This window comes from Fomitiporia mediterranea (genome assembly GCF_000271605.1).
Source record: "Fomitiporia mediterranea MF3/22 unplaced genomic scaffold FOMMEscaffold_3, whole genome shotgun sequence".
NCBI lineage: Eukaryota > Fungi > Basidiomycota > Agaricomycetes > Hymenochaetales > Hymenochaetaceae > Fomitiporia > Fomitiporia mediterranea.
The window spans coordinates 2,406,695-2,425,345 of NW_006760388.1; the positions used below are offsets into that span (position 1 = coordinate 2,406,695).

At 47.2% G+C, this 18,651-nt stretch overlaps 8 protein-coding genes across 8 annotated transcripts; 5 read left to right on the forward strand and 3 right to left on the reverse strand.

Annotated features, from left to right (window-relative positions):
* The first annotated feature begins 18 nt into the window (after positions 1–18).
* Positions 19–3,499, forward strand: FOMMEDRAFT_104299 (ATP-dependent metallopeptidase Hfl). Its single transcript, XM_007264016.1, has 17 exons — positions 19–423; positions 481–919; positions 978–1,040; positions 1,096–1,379; positions 1,436–1,612; positions 1,668–1,762; positions 1,814–1,851; positions 1,906–1,980; positions 2,029–2,098; positions 2,165–2,234; positions 2,289–2,366; positions 2,429–2,518; positions 2,572–2,671; positions 2,727–2,806; positions 2,864–2,964; positions 3,022–3,088; positions 3,144–3,499. Exons 1-17 carry the CDS (start codon positions 40–42, stop codon positions 3,333–3,335), a joined length of 2,403 nt encoding a protein of 800 aa, XP_007264078.1. The 5' UTR covers positions 19–39; the 3' UTR covers positions 3,336–3,499.
* A 200-nt stretch (positions 3,500–3,699) lies between these two features.
* Positions 3,700–5,154, forward strand: FOMMEDRAFT_119343 (uncharacterized protein). Its single transcript, XM_007264017.1, has 7 exons — positions 3,700–3,934; positions 4,041–4,121; positions 4,222–4,294; positions 4,356–4,422; positions 4,484–4,492; positions 4,562–4,703; positions 4,771–5,154. The coding sequence occupies exons 1-7, from the start codon at positions 3,829–3,831 to the stop codon at positions 5,052–5,054; spliced, it is 762 nt and encodes a 253-aa protein (XP_007264079.1). The 5' UTR covers positions 3,700–3,828; the 3' UTR covers positions 5,055–5,154.
* Positions 5,155–5,204: 50 nt separating this feature from the next.
* Positions 5,205–6,742, forward strand: FOMMEDRAFT_166240 (Rad1-domain-containing protein; the record flags this gene model as incomplete). Its single annotated transcript, XM_007264018.1, has 9 exons — positions 5,205–5,231; positions 5,279–5,423; positions 5,487–5,859; positions 5,915–6,007; positions 6,075–6,096; positions 6,147–6,302; positions 6,358–6,422; positions 6,488–6,647; positions 6,707–6,742. 9 exons carry the CDS (start codon positions 5,205–5,207, stop codon positions 6,734–6,736), a joined length of 1,071 nt encoding a protein of 356 aa, XP_007264080.1. The 3' UTR covers positions 6,737–6,742.
* Positions 6,743–6,886: 144 nt separating this feature from the next.
* FOMMEDRAFT_26728 (uncharacterized protein) lies at positions 6,887–10,972 on the reverse strand (the record flags this gene model as incomplete). Its single annotated transcript, XM_007264019.1, has 7 exons — positions 6,887–9,112; positions 9,168–9,326; positions 9,383–9,634; positions 9,706–9,760; positions 9,811–10,037; positions 10,096–10,858; positions 10,914–10,972. The coding sequence occupies 7 exons, from the start codon at positions 10,970–10,972 to the stop codon at positions 6,887–6,889; spliced, it is 3,741 nt and encodes a 1,246-aa protein (XP_007264081.1).
* Positions 10,973–11,354: 382 nt separating this feature from the next.
* Positions 11,355–12,622, forward strand: FOMMEDRAFT_18167 (single hybrid motif-containing protein). The gene is made up of 6 exons (XM_007264020.1): positions 11,355–11,458; positions 11,517–11,659; positions 11,715–11,777; positions 11,834–12,259; positions 12,307–12,385; positions 12,439–12,622. Exons 1-6 carry the CDS (start codon positions 11,377–11,379, stop codon positions 12,570–12,572), a joined length of 927 nt encoding a protein of 308 aa, XP_007264082.1. The 5' UTR covers positions 11,355–11,376; the 3' UTR covers positions 12,573–12,622.
* A 220-nt stretch (positions 12,623–12,842) lies between these two features.
* FOMMEDRAFT_69447 (uncharacterized protein) lies at positions 12,843–13,379 on the reverse strand (the record flags this gene model as incomplete). The annotated part of the gene is made up of 2 exons (XM_007264021.1): positions 12,843–13,149; positions 13,207–13,379. Coding segments are annotated over 2 exons (480 nt in total), but the record flags the coding sequence as incomplete, so codon positions are not given.
* A 1,704-nt stretch (positions 13,380–15,083) lies between these two features.
* FOMMEDRAFT_139246 (uncharacterized protein) lies at positions 15,084–16,552 on the reverse strand. Its single transcript, XM_007264022.1, has 7 exons — positions 16,389–16,552; positions 16,128–16,189; positions 15,972–16,078; positions 15,862–15,923; positions 15,549–15,809; positions 15,412–15,501; positions 15,084–15,356 (listed from the first exon to the last, which is right to left on the reverse strand). The coding sequence occupies exons 1-7, from the start codon at positions 16,485–16,487 to the stop codon at positions 15,348–15,350; spliced, it is 690 nt and encodes a 229-aa protein (XP_007264084.1). The 5' UTR covers positions 16,488–16,552; the 3' UTR covers positions 15,084–15,347.
* Positions 16,553–17,253: 701 nt separating this feature from the next.
* Positions 17,254–18,625, forward strand: FOMMEDRAFT_153286 (uncharacterized protein; the record flags this gene model as incomplete). The annotated part of the gene is made up of 3 exons (XM_007264023.1): positions 17,254–17,524; positions 17,586–17,768; positions 17,835–18,625. The coding sequence occupies 3 exons, from the start codon at positions 17,254–17,256 to the stop codon at positions 18,623–18,625; spliced, it is 1,245 nt and encodes a 414-aa protein (XP_007264085.1).
* Between the last annotated feature and the right edge of the window lie 26 nt (positions 18,626–18,651).

Below are 18,651 nucleotides of genomic sequence, written 5' to 3' on the forward strand. Positions count from 1 at the left end.
TTCCACCACCGCCGTCGCCGTCGCCCTGTGCGCCAACACATGCTGGGGCTTGGTCTACGTATAGCGCGCCCCTTGGCTTCTCCTTCGTCATTATTCGTTGCCACCCGCTGGTGTCCTCCGTCACGCACTTTCCTTCATCTCGCTGCCGTTACTCCCCGTCGTTCGCCATGCTTAAACTCTTCTAGATTACTTCAACTTATAAGCTCATCACGGACATATCCCATTCGTTTCGCTTCTACTTCGTCCTCTGCTTCATTCCCGACTGTTCACTCCGTTGCTGCCGTCACAAAAGCGGAGGTTGAGGCAGACGCAAATCCTAACGATGTTGCCGCGCAGGAACGGCTCTTTCGTTTGCTCATTGAATCGGAGAGACCGGCAGGATGGAACGTACTTTTGAGTCGATGGGAGCGTATGTGCGAATTTGTGAGTTCTATTTGTCTATCCTTCCTTCCGCCCTTACTTACTGACAAGTAATATCAGAATCCTGGATCGCCCTTACTGCACTCGGACGAAGCCTTTCAATACTACCTTATGGCTCTTGTCAAATCCGGTCATAACGCTAGCGTAACTCCTGCAGTTTCTCGGCGGGAGCAGCTCCTTCGTACACACCCCTTGCCTACGGAGCTTCAGCAAGACGATACGGCAACTCTTAACGCAGGGCAACAGTTAACTCAGCCTGTAACTACCACCGAGTCATTGGTCGCCTCAACTTCTGCAACTTCTGGTGCTCATCTCCTGTCATCACGTAGCCAAGAAATTGCCAAACGGGTCCTTGCAACGGAGGCAGCGCAACTCCTATCGACTGCTAAGAAAGGTTCTGCTCAGATGAGTGCATCTTCGGCGTTAAAATCTGCTCCTCTCAGTACAAACAATAGTGGTGGAGGTCCAGAGTCACCGATCTATGTTACTATAGCTGAGAGTGAGTCAATGAAATGATTTCACGCAATTTCTTTTGACTGATGGTATACCTATTCTAGCAAAGGGCGAGATGTGGAGGAAGATTGCCAAAACCGTCGTGTGGGCCGTTGTGGGAGGTTTCTGTATGTCAAGAAGTTCACTCAACTCTTCAAGCTTTTCTAATCGGTCAACTCGCAGTCATTCTCGTGGTCTTTTCGCTATTTTTGGAAAATACGAATCTTCTGAAGACTGGGCCGCGTGCGGCGGAGTTTGAACCCATGAAGGGGAAGACGGTGAAATTCAGCGACGTACACGGTGTAGATGAGGCAAAAGAGGAATTGAAGGATGTCGTTGATTTCCTCAAAGATCCCGCTGCATTCTCGACACTCGGTGGCAAATTGCCAAAAGGCATTCTATTAACAGGAAGTCCAGGAACAGGAAAAACAATGCTTGCTCGGGCCGTCGCAGGCGAAGCTGGTGTTGTGCGTTGCATCCCATTCGTTTTACTTCTTGAATCAGACTAAGGCATTTATTGTAGCCGTTCCTGTTTGCGTCTGGGTCTGAGTTTGAGGAAATTTTCGTTGGCGTCGGTGCAAAACGCGTCCGTGAGCTTTTCGCAACGGCACGGAAGAAGCAGCCTGCCATTATTTTCATTGATGAGTTGGACGCTATTGGGGGAAAACGTAGTAATCGCGAGCAGCAACACCTCAAGCAGGTTGGTGTTTCTAATAATGAAAAGAGTTGGATAGATTAACTCACTGATTATCCAGACATTGAATCAACTTTTGGTCGAGATGGATGGTTTCCTACAGTCTGAAGGTGTCATTGTAATTGCTGCCACCAACTTCCCAGAATCCTTGGATCAGTAAGTTACACCAGTGCGAGTTGCTGTCCAGATCTGAGTTGTTTTTCACAGAGCTCTAATTCGACCAGGTCGATTTGACAGGACTATTGGTATGTCTGATAAGCCTTCGATGCAAATCAGTATGCCTATAACTTTTTTTCCAGCGGTGCCCTTACCCGACGTTCGCGGACGTGTACAAATTCTACAGCATTTTATGAAGGGCGTGATTGCAGCGCCTGGTACGTTTCTCTACATTACTCCTGTTCTTGCGCTTATGGTCTCTGCAGAAGTGGACACAATGATTATTGCCAGGGGAACACCAGGCTTTTCTGGAGCGGAACTGCAAAACATGGTCAAGTAAGTATTGTGCGCTTGTCCGCAGTCACGGGAGTTCTGCTAATACGTGCTCCTCATTGTACACAGTCAGGCAGCTATTCAAGCTTCCAAAGAAGGTGCCAAGGAAGTAACGCTCAAGCATTTCGAATGGGCCAAGGTAAGTCTTCATTGTGCTTGACTGACGTCGCGTTTTAAACGTCTGCTATTTTAGGACCGCATAATCATGGGAGCGGAAAGGAGGACGCATTACATTGACCCGAAGGACAAAAAGTGCACCGCGTACCACGAGGTGAGCCCCAGAATGTCTCGATTCGGATATGCATCTCGACTATTGTTGACCACTCTCCTCAGGGCGGTCATGCCTTGGTGGCTCTGTACACAGAGGGTGCTATGCCTCTACACAAAGTTACTTGCGTGACACGAGGACATGCACTCGGCCTAGTGAGTTTTCGTTATGCCTCGTTTCATGATCTAAATGACCTACCCTTCGTCAGACGCAATTCCTGCCAGAAGGTGACAAAGTGTCTATGACGATGAAAGAATACCAAGCTTCTATTGATGTGTCAATGGGAGGTAGGGTAGCGGAAGAACTGAGTGAGTAGTTTTTTTTGCAGTTTCTGAAATAGAGTTATCGATTTCAATCTTTCAGTTTACGGCACGGAGAATATATCAAGCGGAGCTTCAAGTGATATTCGCAACGCTACGAGGACGGCTTCAGCAATGGTCCGAGTACGTGCAATCCAAGTGTTACTTACGCGTTAACTTTACCTGACATTGGCTTCTTAGCAATTTGGCTTCTCTGACAAGATTGGCCCTGTATTCCACCATGAGAATGACAATACTATCAGTCCACAAAAGAGGGAGCTGATTGAATCAGAGATCCAGAGGTATGCAGTGACAGTGGGTTATCTCAAAATAATGTCTTACGATTCTTCGCGCATCAGAATGATTGTGGAAGGACAGGACCGGGCTCGTAGGCTCCTTAAGGATAAAGAAGAGGAGTTACACAGGGTAAGACGAGATTGATCTTTTTCAATTTGCAGTCTAACTCACCATACGCTGAAAGCTCGCGAACGCACTCTTCGAGTACGAAACTCTCGATCTCCAGGAGGTGAAGAAAGTGATCAAGGGAGAGCCTATACGACCTGTAGAAGAGAAGCTTCTCGAAGTCATAAAACAGTCCTCGGAAGAATCGGACTCAAATTCCACAACACCAGTACCGGAACCTACACCACAGCCAATTGCAACTGTATCATAGATTTTCACTATTATTTCCTTCTCCCACCTCGTTCCCACATAGCCTGTTTCTTTCATTGACTCACTACTTGGTTTTGCATTTCTTGCTTTGATCCAATCTGACAAGTGAATATGACACGCGTATGCATTAAGTAGTATACTATTTTAATATAAAAGTGCTGTTACTGGCATGTTATGTGCGCGCTCAAGAACGTAATTGTTGTTCAGTTTGGGTGTAGGTTCTCAGCGTCTCAGTGCCTTCCATCCTCCGTGCGGTAGATTGACAATTGTTACTCGGAGTGTTCGGTACTTTACTCCGGAGCAAGTCTGGCCTGCCATATGCAATATGCATGTCCGTCTGCCACGATCAAATAAACCGCGGACCTCGCTCGATGCGCATCGGGGCTTCAGGAAGCTGCATAAAAGCAGCAGCTCCAAGTGACTCACTCCAAGGTCCGTCTCTGGGTGTCATCTTATTGTCATCTGTCTGTCTGCTTGAGAGTTGAAGCTTGACTATGTCTCCTGCTTATGCTGTTAATGGTTCTCCGAAGCCGAAAGGCGTAGCGATATATTGTGGGTCTTCCCTAGGAAAGCAGAAGGCTTTTGAGAATGCTGCTGTCTGTACGTGTCTTCCCTATACTATTCATCACCCGCGTGTGCTAGAGCTGAAGGGAATCGAATGTTACATTGACAATCTACGATCGTGATTCATGACGCATATACTTAGCTGTTGGTGCTGCACTTGCACGGAACGGACGGCCGCTTGTTTATGGTGGAGGCTCAAAAGGAATCATGGGCGTTGTCTCAGGTGCGATAGCTCGACAGAGACATCCATTTATGCTTATATGAATAAATTTATGTGTTGTGCTGATTTGACTTCTCTGAATCTGCGATCTCGATTCTTGCAGGCAGTGCGTTGGAACAAGGTGGGGATGTCACTGGCGTTGTGCCGTATGCGATGTATGCTGCTGGGGGTGAAAGGTACGTATCGATTCGTTCCTGTTGTTAAGTGGATGATTGAGGATATTCTTACGTGGATTAGGGAGAAGACGACGAGCGAGATAGAGAATAGTGTGGACATTATGGTGAACACGCATGGCAAGGAAAGGGTGAGCTCAGCTCTCATGCCTCCAGATCCTCTACCGATACTCATCTTGCTTTATGACTTAGTTAACAACAGTAAGTATTGATTCCCGTCCGGAACCTTGTCTTGAATGGTCTCTTTATCGGGTCAAATTATAATTGCAGGTCCTTGTGAACTCGATGCACGAGCGTAAGGTCGAGATGGCTAGACGTGCAAGTGGTTTCATTGGTTTACCAGGAGGATATGGAACATACGAGGAAGTTTTTGAAGCGATTACCTGGACGCAGCTAGGCATCCATGACAAGCGTATATCTTTCCCCTCTCCCTACTCCTTACCCCAGATTGATTTATTATTATTTATATTTTCCTTCAGCCGTCATCCTGCTCAACGTCCTCTCGTTCTACTCACCTCTTCGAGACCTCGTTCGTAACGGCGTAAATGAAGGTTTCATCCAACCATCCAACGAGAACCTTGTGCTTTTCGTCGATGGTCCGTCCGACCCGTCATTGCACGAGACGTTCGATTGGGGAGAGGCAGCGCTAGAGGCTTTGAACTCATGGAACAAGGGCGAAGCTTCCGTTTATACATATGATTGGTCCAAGAAAATGGGAAAGGAAAATGGGGAGAGTAAGGAAGATAGATTGGATGTTACGTGATGTAGATGTAGAATATATGCTGTTCACAGCCGACTCTCCAGGCAGAAATTATTATTTGTGTATGTGTACGCGTCGCTTACATAATATACGCGTTAATTTGCAGTGTGCACGCGCCTCGGTCAGGCTGGCTTACTCTAATCCTCCAGAACAATGTCTGACGGGTTAACCTCACGTCAGGTATGTGAATATGAAAATATCAGGAGCCGTTTTTAACTTAGTATTAGACACTCAAAGCGACGATACCAGATATCCGAGTCATCGCTACACTGCTACGTGGATTATGTCTATCTGGTACAAATCAGCGAGCCGTCTTGACAATCATGAAGAGAGGACTTGCGGTGTCAATTGAAGAGGCTAGGACTCTAAGTGGTATTAATATTTATTATTCATCTCTTTTCCAACTGGAATTGTCATCTCATACCTTCTTAATAGGACGAGTGATACTCTGGCCCGTCCTCTTCGACGAATACGTCTATGAACCCGAAGATGAAAACACTGGCAGTGACGATGACGAGGAAGGACCTTGGACGACATTCAGCATTCAATTGAACATACTGCTTGAATGTCTAAACATCTTCGGCACCGCATCGGGATCGGCGTCGAGTTTCCCTTCTGCGCCGAGGCAAGCGTGGAATAACAACAGGCCGGAAGAGTCAGACAATGAAGAGCAAGCCGGTGGTGCAGACGGTCGGAAGAAGAAGAATACAAATGGGAAGATTGATTCATTTTTCCTTCGGACGAGTGGGAGAGGGACTGGGATGAGGTTGTCATACACTGGTCCTGGATATCCGCTTGTGCTTCATCTGTGGGTTTGTCTATTGTTCTCACCTCAGTCCGACAACTTACTGAGTATATGATAGCGCTGAAAGCTCGGATGGTCCGACTACCACATGCGAACTCGTCACTTACGAACCAGATGATCAGCTCAGCCTCGAGATCGACAGTCAAGATATGTTAGTCGCTCCCTTCATTAAATTTACCCTTGACCTCTGCTAACACAATTTGTATTTATCCTTTTAGTGTAATAAAATGTATTTTCAAGGTGAAGCCACATACTCTAACTTCTGAATCTGTCAGTTAAAACTACTTCAGTCATCATGGCTACGCGACGCTCTATCAGAGGTGGATCCGTCCTGTGAGAAGATTACATTCATAGGGAACCCAACAGTTCCAGAGACATCGCTTCAACGCGGCTCTCCCCGTCCCTTGTTCAGAATACAGGCTGTAGGTCCATTCGGGAGTACAGAGGTAAGCAGATATCCGCGTCCTCTAAGACAAAAGGATAATAAAAGACGTCCTGTAGATTGACTACCCTAACGATAGGGAGGTCCTCGAAGCCTTTGAATGCGATTCGAACGTATCATATAGGTATCAATCGATATCTCCTTCCAATAAAAGCGATTATTATTAATACAGGACCTCGAATCCATCAGTTACAGGTTTTCCCATATAATCAAAACGCTTCGTGCACTCCAATCCTCCTCTAAAACCTCATTACGAATCGACGGGGAAGGCGTCCTGAGCCTTCAATACCTTTCAACTTCACCTAATCCAAACACTGGTGCACCTGTTGACTCTATTGTGGACTATTGGGTAAGCAACATCCTTCTAACATTTAATTCAAAAACTCATTTGCGTTGACTCGCGATTAGTGTTTATCCATTGACGAAAGCACTGCATAACAAACCATCAATACACATGTAACAAAAAGAGTAGTAAAGTCCAATATAATACGATGAAATCATTCAACCAAAAAATGTAATAGTAATTGTAAAAGTTGTATCAGATACATTGTTGAAGTCGTAGAAACGTGTATACATAAAGTATGTATGTCAAAATTTCCCAAAATGAATCATCCCAACAGTATTCCCGAATCCAGCAAGACAAATTGGGCTTCTGATAATAAGTGGTGAAAGGCGTGTGAAGGATAGTCTTGGGATTGACTTTTGGGTAGACGGCGATATACCATCTTTGGGAGACTCGGATTCTAATCGTAATGTGGAGAGTGAAGAGGCTTGAAGAGTCACGTTTGGCTTGGATGGGTCGATCATCCATACCTCCCAGCGATCGAGGACGGATATTGACAGGGCGGTAGATTGCGTAGCTCTTTCAGGTTTCCTCTGTGGCTCGTCAGTCGAGCCTTGAGGTTTTCGAGGCTTACGACGAATCCCAAGTATCTTGCCGTTCAAGATATCCCATCCACCCCGTTCGCAAGTTGCCTCTCGTACGCGTACTAGTCTGAAATTCCTCCACAAACAAGACACCGAAGGATCAGTGGAGGATGTCGGGAACCTTGTACCGTCCGGTACGGTAAGTCTTGACAATTCCTCCCCATCGCCAAACGCTCCAATGCCATCCTCTGCCGTGCAGAACGCAACCCTGTCGTACCTATCACTTCCTCGGCGCAAAGCTTCTTTCTCAGAACCGCGCCTTGCATGTTTACCATGTGCGGAGACAGGGAAGGCGCTGACATCGGGCGCATTCTCCTCCGATAACGACACACGTCTACTGCGATTATGTGAAACAGTATCCAAACCAGAGGATGAAACGAAGCTTCCACTCCGCGAGCGCCTTCCAATCGAACTATCCTTATGCGCTACGATCTTTGATACTAGCGGTTGAGTCAAAGGGCAGGAACACCTGTGTGCGAGAATCCCTTGATCAACGAGTACAATGTGGCCAACGGAGTACACGAGGCAGAAGCTGCATTGTGGAACTTCGCCGCATTGCGAGCATGCTTTGGATGGGATCGGCAAGATTCGTAAGCTATTGACGAAGCCGTACGTCTCATCAAGGACCAAGATGCATTCTCCAGTCGCCGCGTCCCAAAGAGTTATGACGCCGGCGTAGGTCACCGCAGCCACCAAAACGTGTACTGCTTGCTCTATGTTGACTAAACAAGCATGCACATCTACCACCAGATCCTCCGAAGAACCAGCATGGATGTAGATTGGGCCTTGTAGAATTGGAATTTGGCAAGGATCAATGATCTCATAGCCTCCACAATCATGAAAGAAGAATAAGATAGGATGCCACCCATCACCGACGTGGATTAATTTGGCCCTAGCACGATCCGTTCCGCGACTTGAAGTATAGGACATAGGTACGCCATTCGTCCACTGCACGACGCGACCGTTCCTATGGATGGCAATTACACTTGGAAGACTTATGTACTGATCCGGCACCCCGGTCCTCTCGGCAGATAGATGATCTCCCGTCGAACGAATGCTACGTGCTGAAAGTTCGATTTGTGAGACTGGCGAAGCACACTCATCCAAGAAAAGTTGGGATATTGGCTGAACGTCATCTCCATGTATGGACCAGATCCCAATCACTCCAGATCCGGCGCCAACTGCACAACACGTTCCTTCGTCATCTACTGCAACTGCAGTCAAGGGATATTGCACCGCCGAAGAACAGGCGCCTTTGAGAACGAGGTCCGACGTATTGATGTGAATGTACTTTCGCGAAGAGGCAAGCCACAGGAAGAGTTCCCCATCCGAACTGACCGAAGCAAGCACTGTGCCGTTCTTGTTCGAAGCAAGGATGCTAACATCAGAAGCGAAAGTGCGAGGGAATATCTTGAAAAGCGGTAAGTCCTCAATCGGGGCTGAACAGTCCGTCTCGTCTTCCTTCGTATCAACGTGATGGTTCTCCAAACGGTCGGTCCCTTTCAGAAGATAAAGCAACAACCCGTACAGAACGGAAAGAGTGGTGCCAATAGGGATGACCATCACCTTAAAGACCCACCAGAATGACCGTAAAGTGCGTGCAGGCCACCGTGACCTATGTACCCGATGTTCGCTACTATCGCTTGACGGCTTGTGGTTAACAACTACTATCGCTGGAGCTTCAACCCTTAGATGGACAAGTTTATTATCATCCGGATTAAAAACGCGCCATATTTCCCGCGCCGTGGAATGAGCATCCAACTTGGTCTGCTCCGCCTTAGACTTCAGGACCGAAGCACGAGTAGCAGGAGAGCGCATACTATCCATATGTCGTTCTGGAGCGACTGGCAACGTCGAATAGTACAGAGTACTAGTGATCACGAGAAGCTAAGCCATATTCGTCAGAAGTAAGGTTATAATTAGTATTTTAAGGTGTGTTTACCAGCATGAGGCTGAAATTCTTGGTCAATCGGCCCTTTGTGACTCTTTGAAGTCCTGCGACGATCCTGGATGGCATGCCAAGCCTAGTCCCGTCCCTATTCTGGCCTGAGTCATTTCCGTGAGGGCCGAGGCTCTTGTCCTGCCGAAGGAGATCATCGAGCTAAGCAGACATGATAAGATAATATACATCAAAGGACCAATCGTGAGCAGTATTACCTCTAATCTTTGGATGTCGATTGATAAGACGGCGACAAAGAACGTATGAATAAGGAACCAGTGGGCAACAAGGACTACAATTGCAAATGCACAAAATTGGCGTATAGCACCTTGCGAAAAGAATCCAATAACTCCGAGGATTGCATTATATGATACGACTTTCAGTGTGTTGGACGTTCCTGCCCGACTCAGGCCTATTCCAATTCGTTCTTTCACTGGCAGACTGATGGGCGTCTTGGTAACGTCATCAACCTGGACGAAATATGAACCGTCTGATTTGAGAAAAAAAAATGCGTAGATGGTGCGACTTCTGAAGGACTTACCAAACGGAACATGTTTTCGGCACCAACAAAGACGATGACAATTGGAAAAATTCCCCTAAGATGAGTCAGATGATGCTACTAATTGAACCATGGGCGCAAACTTACCAAGGTACAAGTGTGATGCGCAATCCAAAAATGGCACAAACGCTGAGACTCGTTATAGTACTGACCAAGATTTCTACCAAGCCGGTAAAGCACAAGCCGATCCGGGAATGAACTGAGTCCATCCGACGCATTGAGCCAGAAAAATAGACGAAAAATATGATGTAAGAAAGATATAGTGTCAGCGTAATTAGTGGTATGCGCTGGCCAGTCTTCCTCCCGGTGTTGAGCTGAATATTTCAATATTAGAGAAAATACGAAATTCAGGGAGCATGTACAGAACGTCACCTCTAGAGCTAAAAGGGAGGGCTCCTGAAGGTGCCTGGGGACTTCCCCAAGTGCTGGAGCAAGCTCACTAAGGATGTTCAACCACGCTCTATGACCACCAGAGCTGTTGCAATCGTCCTCGTGGAAGAAGAAACTAAGCGCGAGATGGGCTGCAAAATCAATGGTCGACCCACGAGGCTCTGCCGACTCTCGTCCGGCAAAAACCATGGATGGTCTCAAAGGAAGACCGGAGACAGATATGTTCTGCTGCTTATTCACCGTCCAGAGGAGGTCGAGGTCAGAGCGAAGGATATCCTCGTCGTGCGACCAAAACTCAAGCGGGCTGAGAGCTAAGCAGCCGCCCTTATGGTCCGGGAGACAATGAAAATTGTCCTTTGATAAATGCTTCATGAGTTCTCTCTCGAGCTGTAAGGCAGAGCGAAGGAGCTCGTAGTCTATAGCACCGGTGTCAGAGTCGAAACCGTCGCTGGTAAGGAGTACACGTTCTATTCGGACTGTCTTTTCTGTACCACATCTTGCACGTGCGACGGTATCCTCCAGGATGTGCAAGGCCTCTTGTCCACCCCATACATTGTCCAAATCGTCTCGGAAATCCGACAGAGGTTGGGGACTCAGCCCAAATAGCTGGCCTACGACTGGTGGTGATGAACTTGAAGAAAAGTTACCGACTGAGTCCGAGTAGATTCCAAGAGCAGGATAGAAGAGAGATGTGATAACTAGGCCGGAAATAAGGATAAGTCGTATTTGGTGCGTTGCACAGTGTCTAAAGAGCGCGAATTAGCACGAGGCCATTGTAACACACGAGGAGGCAAGCGTACATTCCAAACCGATGAAAGAACCTTGAGCTCCAGGCCCGAATCAGCGTCAATCCTATCATCGCTCGCCGCCCTTCACCCAACACTTACGACCGCACCTTTGAACTCTTTTATAATGTTGTCCGGGTTTCGTTACAGAAGGTGCTGGCCGATTCAGCACATATCGCGTCTAGAGAAATAACAGGTGACATGCACAAAAGGACTGAGATTTAAAGCCATAAATTAAACTGTTTCGTACCTTGAGTGACCTGGTAAGTGTTGAGTGAGCACTTTCCGCTGAGCTTGATGTAGTTCTGTTCAAGATGCAGAATATGAATTTCTTTGCGCGGTAATGACGGAGAAACGCGCGGAGGAAACGGATCACTGCATCAGACCCTGGCCCGTAAGCCGATTAGGTCACACTTCCTCCCCAACGCCAACGTCTAGCACCTTGTCCTCTGCCTCGACAATATTGCCGACTGCTGGCATGTACAGCGCTCGTACTGTATCAAGAGTGCTCGCAACCAGCGCGTCTAGGGCGTTGACTCGGCATGCGCTTCAGCGAAGAGGTGGGGCATACGTTATTTTTTCTTGCTCAGCGTGCTTAATTCTTCTGTTTGTCACCAGGTCTGCATGCCACCTGTTGGCAAAATGCCATTTCAAAGTTTGAGATGCCAGCAATGTCGCCAACTATGACAGAGGGCGGCATCGCGCAGTGGAAGGTCAAAGAGGGCGATGCATTCTCTGCTGGCGACGTGCTTCTGGAGATTGTAAGCTGTAATTCGCCTCTTTAATGCCGGCACTATCTTATGCATGTAATGACAGGAAACGGACAAGGCTACTATTGATGTAGAAGCACAAGACGACGGTGTACTCGGAAAAATTCTGGTAAGCGTGAACAGCAAGTACGTTATTTACCTTGGTCTCATCCTGGTTTTGTCTAGGCTCCCGACAGCTCGAAAAATATTCCTGTCGGCAAGGTCATTGCTCTACTTGCAGAAGAGGGGGATGATATATCGAATCTAGAAGCCCCAAAGGAAGAAGCGTCCAAAGCATCACAAAAGCCGCAAGAAAAATCTACACCAGAACCGTCGAAGACGACTGAATCCGCTCTCCAAGCACCAACGGCCCAACCCCTCGGCCATGACATACACGTCCAACACGCAAAGCCTCTATTCCCCTCAGTTCAAAGGTTACTCATCGAGAATGGCATTGAAAACGCGGACAAGATCAAGGGAACTGGTGTTCGTGGTATGTTGACGAAAGGAGACGTCCTGGCTTTCTTAGGCAAGGCATCCTCACCCCTTGGAACATTCAAACCGCAGAAGGTGGACACTCCTGCTCCGAAGAAAGCTCAAGAAGAGATAAAAGTAAGAATTAGCAGTTACAAGCGGTAAATGAACTAATGTATTTTTAGGTTCTAGATGGCCCAGCTATTCGTCAGCTTATTGTCACCAATCTTTTGCAATCATCGCTACGCGCACGCTCTATCCCTCGTAAGTCGCATGATGTATATGCTTTAAGTGTGACGTACTGAGTAGTTCGATAGCTCCGGCTGTTCCTTATGACTTTGAGTCCATTATCAACGACTATTCGCCGCGAGAGGCGACACCTTCGACATCAAAAGCCTCCCCTTCGGAGAAGCCAACCCCGCGTGATTCCTATTTCGATGGTCTACTATAGAATACCATTAAGATTCCTTTTAATGATTTGGACTTCTCCATATAATAGACTTTTTGCAATGCTTGCACCAGTGTGAAAGAACCAAACTCTTCAGTCATCTTGCGTGGTCTAACTTGGATGAGAATGGTGTCGCAAAAGCGAGTTATCTTAAAGGCCAGAAAAAGAAGGAATTGTTCAATCCTGCAAAATATCGTCATCAAGATCTTCTTCGGTAAATACAAGTTGCTCTGGTTGAGCTTGCTTGGAGCTACTGGATTGTTGCCCGTCACCAGGGGCATTGCCTTTCCTCCCTTTACCCTTCTGCTTCTTTGAGGTCTTCTCCGCCTGCCCCACATCTTCATTATCGCCGCCTTCAATTTTTATTATTACGCTCATCGTGGATTTACCTCGGGTTCGGAGACTGATATCTTCATCCTCGTCTTCCGGAATGACCTCATCTTGCAACTCTACTGTGCCAGTAAATACCGCCGTCTGGATATCAGATGCCGAATAGGGTAATATGGACGGTAATGAGACGGCGAGACGTGCTAAATGCGGAATGGCGGCGCCCATTGCATGCAAGTAGAGCGTTTTGTATCTAGTTTAATTTCTCTCAGTAAAAATAATGCAACAGAAATTGTGATAAATAACTCACCCATCCTTCAGCACCACGTCTTTGCATCTTCGAAGATACTTTCCCAACTCTGTCTTTCGTGTTATACATATCCGATTCTTGCCCTCGGTATGCGCGGAACGTGGTCCTGTGGCAGAGACCGATGTCGGAACTGTCGGAAATGGACGCGGCGGCACCAATTTCCTATATTTGCGACCAGACTCCTGAGGAGATTGCGATGTCTGTTTCTCTTTTCGCGCTCGTTCAGGCCTTTTCGTGGATGGTTTAGAAACGTCAGAATCGGTATCAAGCTTTCGCTTTGAGGGTCCTGCTTCCGATGTTTCACTCGAAATTTGCGCGTCCCGACCTTCCGAAAGCTTTTTGGTCGACATGTTATCAAGATTTCGCTTTATCGAACCCAAAGGACTTTGGACCGCGACTTAGCCCTTGGGACAGACGCGTTTGATACCAAAACAGTAAAACACGGCGTTGCATATGTTATGTATTATTTACCCACCTTCCTATTCGAGCGAAACTGTGGCGTGAATCCGAGTAGTCCACCTGAGACTCCCTGGAATTGGATGGCGACTAAATTAAAGTATTTTACACTCATTATGACGGAAAGTCAACACCCTAGCGAATTTTGGACCCGAATTTCGGGGAATTTTTTGCTCAGATGACTCAGGAATGCGAGATGTTCTTGTAGTGCTCCGTCTCCAGGTCACGAGCTCAGACAGACACCGTTGTGAACATTGCTCGCTAGCGGCTGCTAGCAAGTGTGATATCATAAGTGATTCTTCTGTGGATTAATATATATAGGCAATGATATTTCCATACTGTTGCCAAGACAGAAATGTTCTCTTGATGTGAACTCTCTTATATGTAGTGAGAAGATTGTTGATAACCTGATCAAAGCAGCGTCTAAACCAAATCACGCATGATCACGGTGTCCAGGGAGATCAGTATCCATAAACTTCTCTAGTATCACAGAAAGCTAGTAATCAGACATGCAAGGAATAGTGAGAACAGGCAAGGAAAGTAGACAGTGCTTTGTGCAGAGTTGGTGGTGTATTACTGTATATGCATGTTGGGCGCGGCATGTGAAATGTGCCCAAGCGCCCTATGATGCTTCCAATGACGCAGCTCGAGTAGTACAGATATTATATGGATACTATACTCCCCATTCTTCTTGTCCCTTCATTAGAGATTTCTTCATCCTAGCACCGTAGTCCTTCATGGGGAATATCATCAGTATAGGACCCGTGGTCTGCTTTGTCAGCAACGACAGTGCACCAGCACAACTTGAGTATTTTAATTAAATATTCCAACTCGTAAGCTGTGGAATTCAACATACGGGTGCGCGATGGCATAACTGATACGATACTAACTTACTATGGCTGGTTGGGTTGGGGGAGTCGGAGTAATTGAGTCGTTGTTGAAGGGCGACTGGACGACGCGTCATCCGTCGCCACGTCGCGCCCCGTCGAGTACCCATCGCTCACAACGGTGACACATCGACTCTTATGCGATAGTAGCCTTTGTTATAGGCTTTAGAGTTCTTAAAGAGCTTACATGTAAAATATCAGAGCACCTTGTTTTGTGGTTTCGATAGAATTGAGGGTGAAACCGAATATGGCGTAACTTGGGCGAAGGGCAAGGGGTTCGGTGGGGTCGCAGCCAGCAACTGCAGCTCTGCCCCCAGTCTGCTATTCTGCACCTCTTAATGATGGAGGTAGATAGATCGTACTAAAGTAAACTCGAAATTACACGAAGTTTCAATCGCAGATTCTGTGAGCGTTAGGAACCTCGACAACAATCATTATCGCCGAATGTCTCGCATTTCCTTCCAGGCTTCAATCTTGTTCACATCCGATATTCCTTCCACGAAGTGAACACATCTGACACTAGACGGCTCCAATAGATTGTCCTACAGTCACGCTGCAAGAAGATTGTATTTATCTTCCCAAAATAAATATATCGTACACGTCACTAGCATAACAAGAGAAGTGGGAAGCATGTGTTGATAGTCTAGGCGCGATACGACATACGGAAGAACAAGAGTGTGGAATGATACAAAGACGAAGACCAAGCAATATAAAATAGACAAGGGCACCACAAGCTCAAAGGCACCGTAAGAACACAATACATGTATGCATAGAGGCTAATCGGTCTGACAAGCTAATTTACTTAGCCTAAGTGATCTAGTTAGCTCCATGAAGTTCTATTTCAATATAGTAGCTGTCTGACCTTGTTGGTTGAAGCCTTCGCAGCTGACTTCTTCACAGGTGCTTTAGGCTTTGATGCAGCTGTCTTCGCCTTCGTCGTACCAGTAGCAGCCTGAAACGTTTTTAGTCGCAGCCACAACTACATTATGAGACCTTTACCTTCTTCGCCGGGCCTTTCTTTGTGCTGGGGGCTTTCTTTGTTGCAGCAGGAGCCTTCTTGGCTGGCGCCTTCTTGACTGGAGCTTTCTTTCCGGGTTTAGCAGGAGCAGCCTTCGTGGCTTTCGGTGCAGCATGTTTCTTTGCAGTTGCAGCCTTTGTAGTCGAAGACTTTGTCTTCGTGGCTGCTGTTCCCTTGGTCTTTGATTTGGCGGTGGCAGGCTTCGCAGCGGGCTTAGAAGTAGTCTTGGATATTGGCTTATTCTAACGCAGATGCATGTCAGTCAACCCTTCAGACATAAAGTTAATAACATACCTCCTTTGTAGCAGTAGACTCCGCGGTCTTCTTGGGGGGTAGCTTGACTTTGCCGGACAGACCTTTCAACACGCTCAGTATTTCGTCAGTTCAATATTTCAAGATATTACCTTTAGGAAGGACAAATAAGCCTTTTTCAGCACCGTGCGCAATAGCTTTATTCAGTTGTGTGGTTTGCGCAGGACCAATCGTAAGCTTGTACTTCGATGCAACGAACCTAACTGCTGCATTAGTCGAAATAGCATGTTAGGTATAAATCTACAAACTTCTTGATCTGGGGTCGTGATACCCCAGTACGTGCCTCTTCAGGATGAGCAACAATACACTCCTGAATAAACCATAAATAAGTAAGTGAATGAATTTTGGAGAAATTTATAAGTAAGGAGATACAGCCCATGCACCCTGAATATTTGTCGTGCATGAAACAACGCTTGGCCAATTCGCTGATTGTAGTGGGCAAAGCGAAAGCATTCCGAAGCACATATTGGTACGGAAAGCTATATACGTATGACGGAAACAAGAATTACCTTTATCATATCTGCCCAAGGGGGGTGGTTTGCAGCAGGCTTCGCTGCTGACTTCTTGGCGCCAGCGGCCTTACCAGCGGACTTCTTGGGTGTAGACATCGTAGATAACTTGAGATATGTGTTATGTAAAGGCTAAATAAGGGTTTAGAAGGTGTTGCGGGGCCAGGAAACCGAGGCGGAAATAATACCAAGTGTAGGTAATGGTACGAAAGCAAGAGAGATGAGGCGCGTCGAACCTGACGAGTTCCCGTTTTAGCGTGGCAATAACACTACATCACATGACCGACGCGTCGCAAATTCTAGAGATCGGGATTTTGCCTCGCTCGCCTTTCCTCCTTACCATGGGCCATAAGTCTCTGGTGCCCTGAGGATGTGCCAGGATAGTATACCCTATTAGTTCCCGGAGTCTAAGACCTGTCGGCGCACAAGTCCTGATAGTGTCCTCTATGCTTCCTTACCAATGTTTGAGAGACGATACTCGTTGAAGAATACTAGATGGTCCTTCCTCTACACACAGAGCACCCACCACTCTACTAAGTATATTTAGAGTGAGTTACATAGTGACTTCTTTGCGATGCAGTCCTCAAGTTTCAACTTTCTATGCATGTAGAATGCGTCGCGTGCAAGATGGGAAGTTATAGCATCAATGACATCACGCGATGATCGACGCTTCTTTAACCCACGTGTGATCTGGGCCCGATGCGCGTCATCATCTTCTAGCGCCAACTTTCACCTGTTTTTACCCATCTTCTCGGTGGCATTCATAAGTAGATAGACTCAGACTGGCCTGTTGAGCAGGTATCTTTTCTCTCCTTTGCTTGTCGCTAATTTTTCTTGCGCTACACCGGCGCGTGCGATACCCTATATGCATTCCCCTTCTCTACGCCGTTCTTCACCTGGTCCTGGATTACATGCAGGTGCTACCGCACAACAGATAGACTCCTTATTACCGGATGATGCTCAGTATTCTTGTGTGGACGCTAATGGATACACACGACCATCCCTTAAACGCCAAGCGACTGTCCCTGAACCCTTCTTGTCCTCTGTCCTTTCAAAAAAGAAACGCGATGTGATGATGGGCTCTGACGGTGGTCAAGCTCTTTGTTCCGAAGTGATGCACGCAGCGTTCTTAGAAGGTAACTATGGACACAGTACTGCTGGCAGCTGCGGATTCGGCTAACGGATTCGTCACCGAAGCCCTCTCCAAGCACCCACCAACTTCGACTTGGAGGTCCGATGATGCTTACATTGATGTTGCCAACGACGACCAAGCGGATTATTGCAGAATTATTCAGGATTACATTTTGAAGAAGACGGGCCAATCACAGTCGTTCGAACAGATATCAGAACGAATTAATCTTGCGCTCACAAGCCCCACAGGTTTGTACCCACTGCCCGTTGAATGTTTATTCTAGTATTTACTTCTGTTGCCATAATGCACGCCAGTGGCCCCACTTTTCAACACTGCCCTTGACTCTGAACCTCACGCACCAGCAAACGCAATTAATCCAATAGACGAACATGCCTATGCCTATGACCCACAGGTTCATGGAAAGTCTGCCATGGTCCCGTTCAATACTGGCGCTGTGCTCGATAATCCTATTATCAAACCGCTTGACATACATTCTCACGACGAGTCTTCATTTTCCAGACGGAGGAGAGCCTGCAACCGACCCATCCTCAATTGCCGTGTTGAATTACCGCCTGTTGACAATCGTTCGTCGTTTGTCACTGAGAACTTGTCGTCTAGCAATCACGAATCTACACACTGCATGCTTACACCGTCTACGATTCCAGTTCACCCATCTCTGGTACGGACTACGTCTGAGGTTGAGTTGTATCCATCTACACCTGTAGAACAGTGTCACAAGAATCCTACGGTTCCTCCCGAGATACCACGCTTAATCGACGTCCAGCGGAATACCGTTGGTCGGTGGATCCCGACGCCCACAGAAGGCGTACTTCCTTCCTTTTCTACTTTCTCTGCTTCGTCATCCTCGGACTCTGTATCCTCCTGCGAAAGGTCCAGCGAATCCAGCAGCAGCGAATCGGCACTATCCAACGCAACTGAACGTATCCATGCTCGCCCGTCCTTGCCGAAAAGGGCATTATCGTGGCTTTCTCTGCCGACACAAAACGCACCGGATGAACACTCTTCGCCGCTTAATCACGGAACTTCACCAGATACATCCAACGAAATCAGTGCCGGCGACTCTGCAGCAAGCAACAGTGACTAGTATGCCTCTGCATGAATGTATGCTAT

Excerpts from the sequence above, each read along its gene's own strand:
- FOMMEDRAFT_119343 (XM_007264017.1), top strand. The coding sequence starts at position 3,829 with ATGTCTCCTGCTTATGCTGTTAATGGTTCTCCGAAGCCGAAAGGCGTA. Across the intron at positions 3,935-4,040 it reads TTTTGAGAATGCTGCTGTCT|CTGTTGGTGCTGCACTTGCA; the intron begins GTACGTGTCTTC and ends GCATATACTTAG. Across the intron at positions 4,122-4,221 it reads AATCATGGGCGTTGTCTCAG|GCAGTGCGTTGGAACAAGGT; the intron begins GTGCGATAGCTC and ends CGATTCTTGCAG.
- FOMMEDRAFT_104299 (XM_007264016.1), top strand. The coding sequence starts at position 40 with ATGCTGGGGCTTGGTCTACGTATAGCGCGCCCCTTGGCTTCTCCTTCG. Across the intron at positions 2,099-2,164 it reads GAACTGCAAAACATGGTCAA|TCAGGCAGCTATTCAAGCTT; the intron begins GTAAGTATTGTG and ends CATTGTACACAG. Across the intron at positions 2,367-2,428 it reads AGTGCACCGCGTACCACGAG|GGCGGTCATGCCTTGGTGGC; the intron begins GTGAGCCCCAGA and ends CACTCTCCTCAG.
- FOMMEDRAFT_139246 (XM_007264022.1), bottom strand. The coding sequence starts at position 16,487 with ATGTCTACACCCAAGAAGTCCGCTGGTAAGGCCGCTGGCGCCAAGAAG. Across the intron at positions 15,810-15,861 it reads AGTCTACTGCTACAAAGGAG|AATAAGCCAATATCCAAGAC; the intron begins GTATGTTATTAA and ends CATCTGCGTTAG. Across the intron at positions 15,502-15,548 it reads AGAAAGGCCCGGCGAAGAAG|GCTGCTACTGGTACGACGAA; the intron begins GTAAAGGTCTCA and ends AAAACGTTTCAG.
- FOMMEDRAFT_18167 (XM_007264020.1), top strand. The coding sequence starts at position 11,377 with ATGTACAGCGCTCGTACTGTATCAAGAGTGCTCGCAACCAGCGCGTCT. Across the intron at positions 11,660-11,714 it reads GCGACGTGCTTCTGGAGATT|GAAACGGACAAGGCTACTAT; the intron begins GTAAGCTGTAAT and ends ATGTAATGACAG. Across the intron at positions 12,260-12,306 it reads AAGCTCAAGAAGAGATAAAA|GTTCTAGATGGCCCAGCTAT; the intron begins GTAAGAATTAGC and ends ATGTATTTTTAG.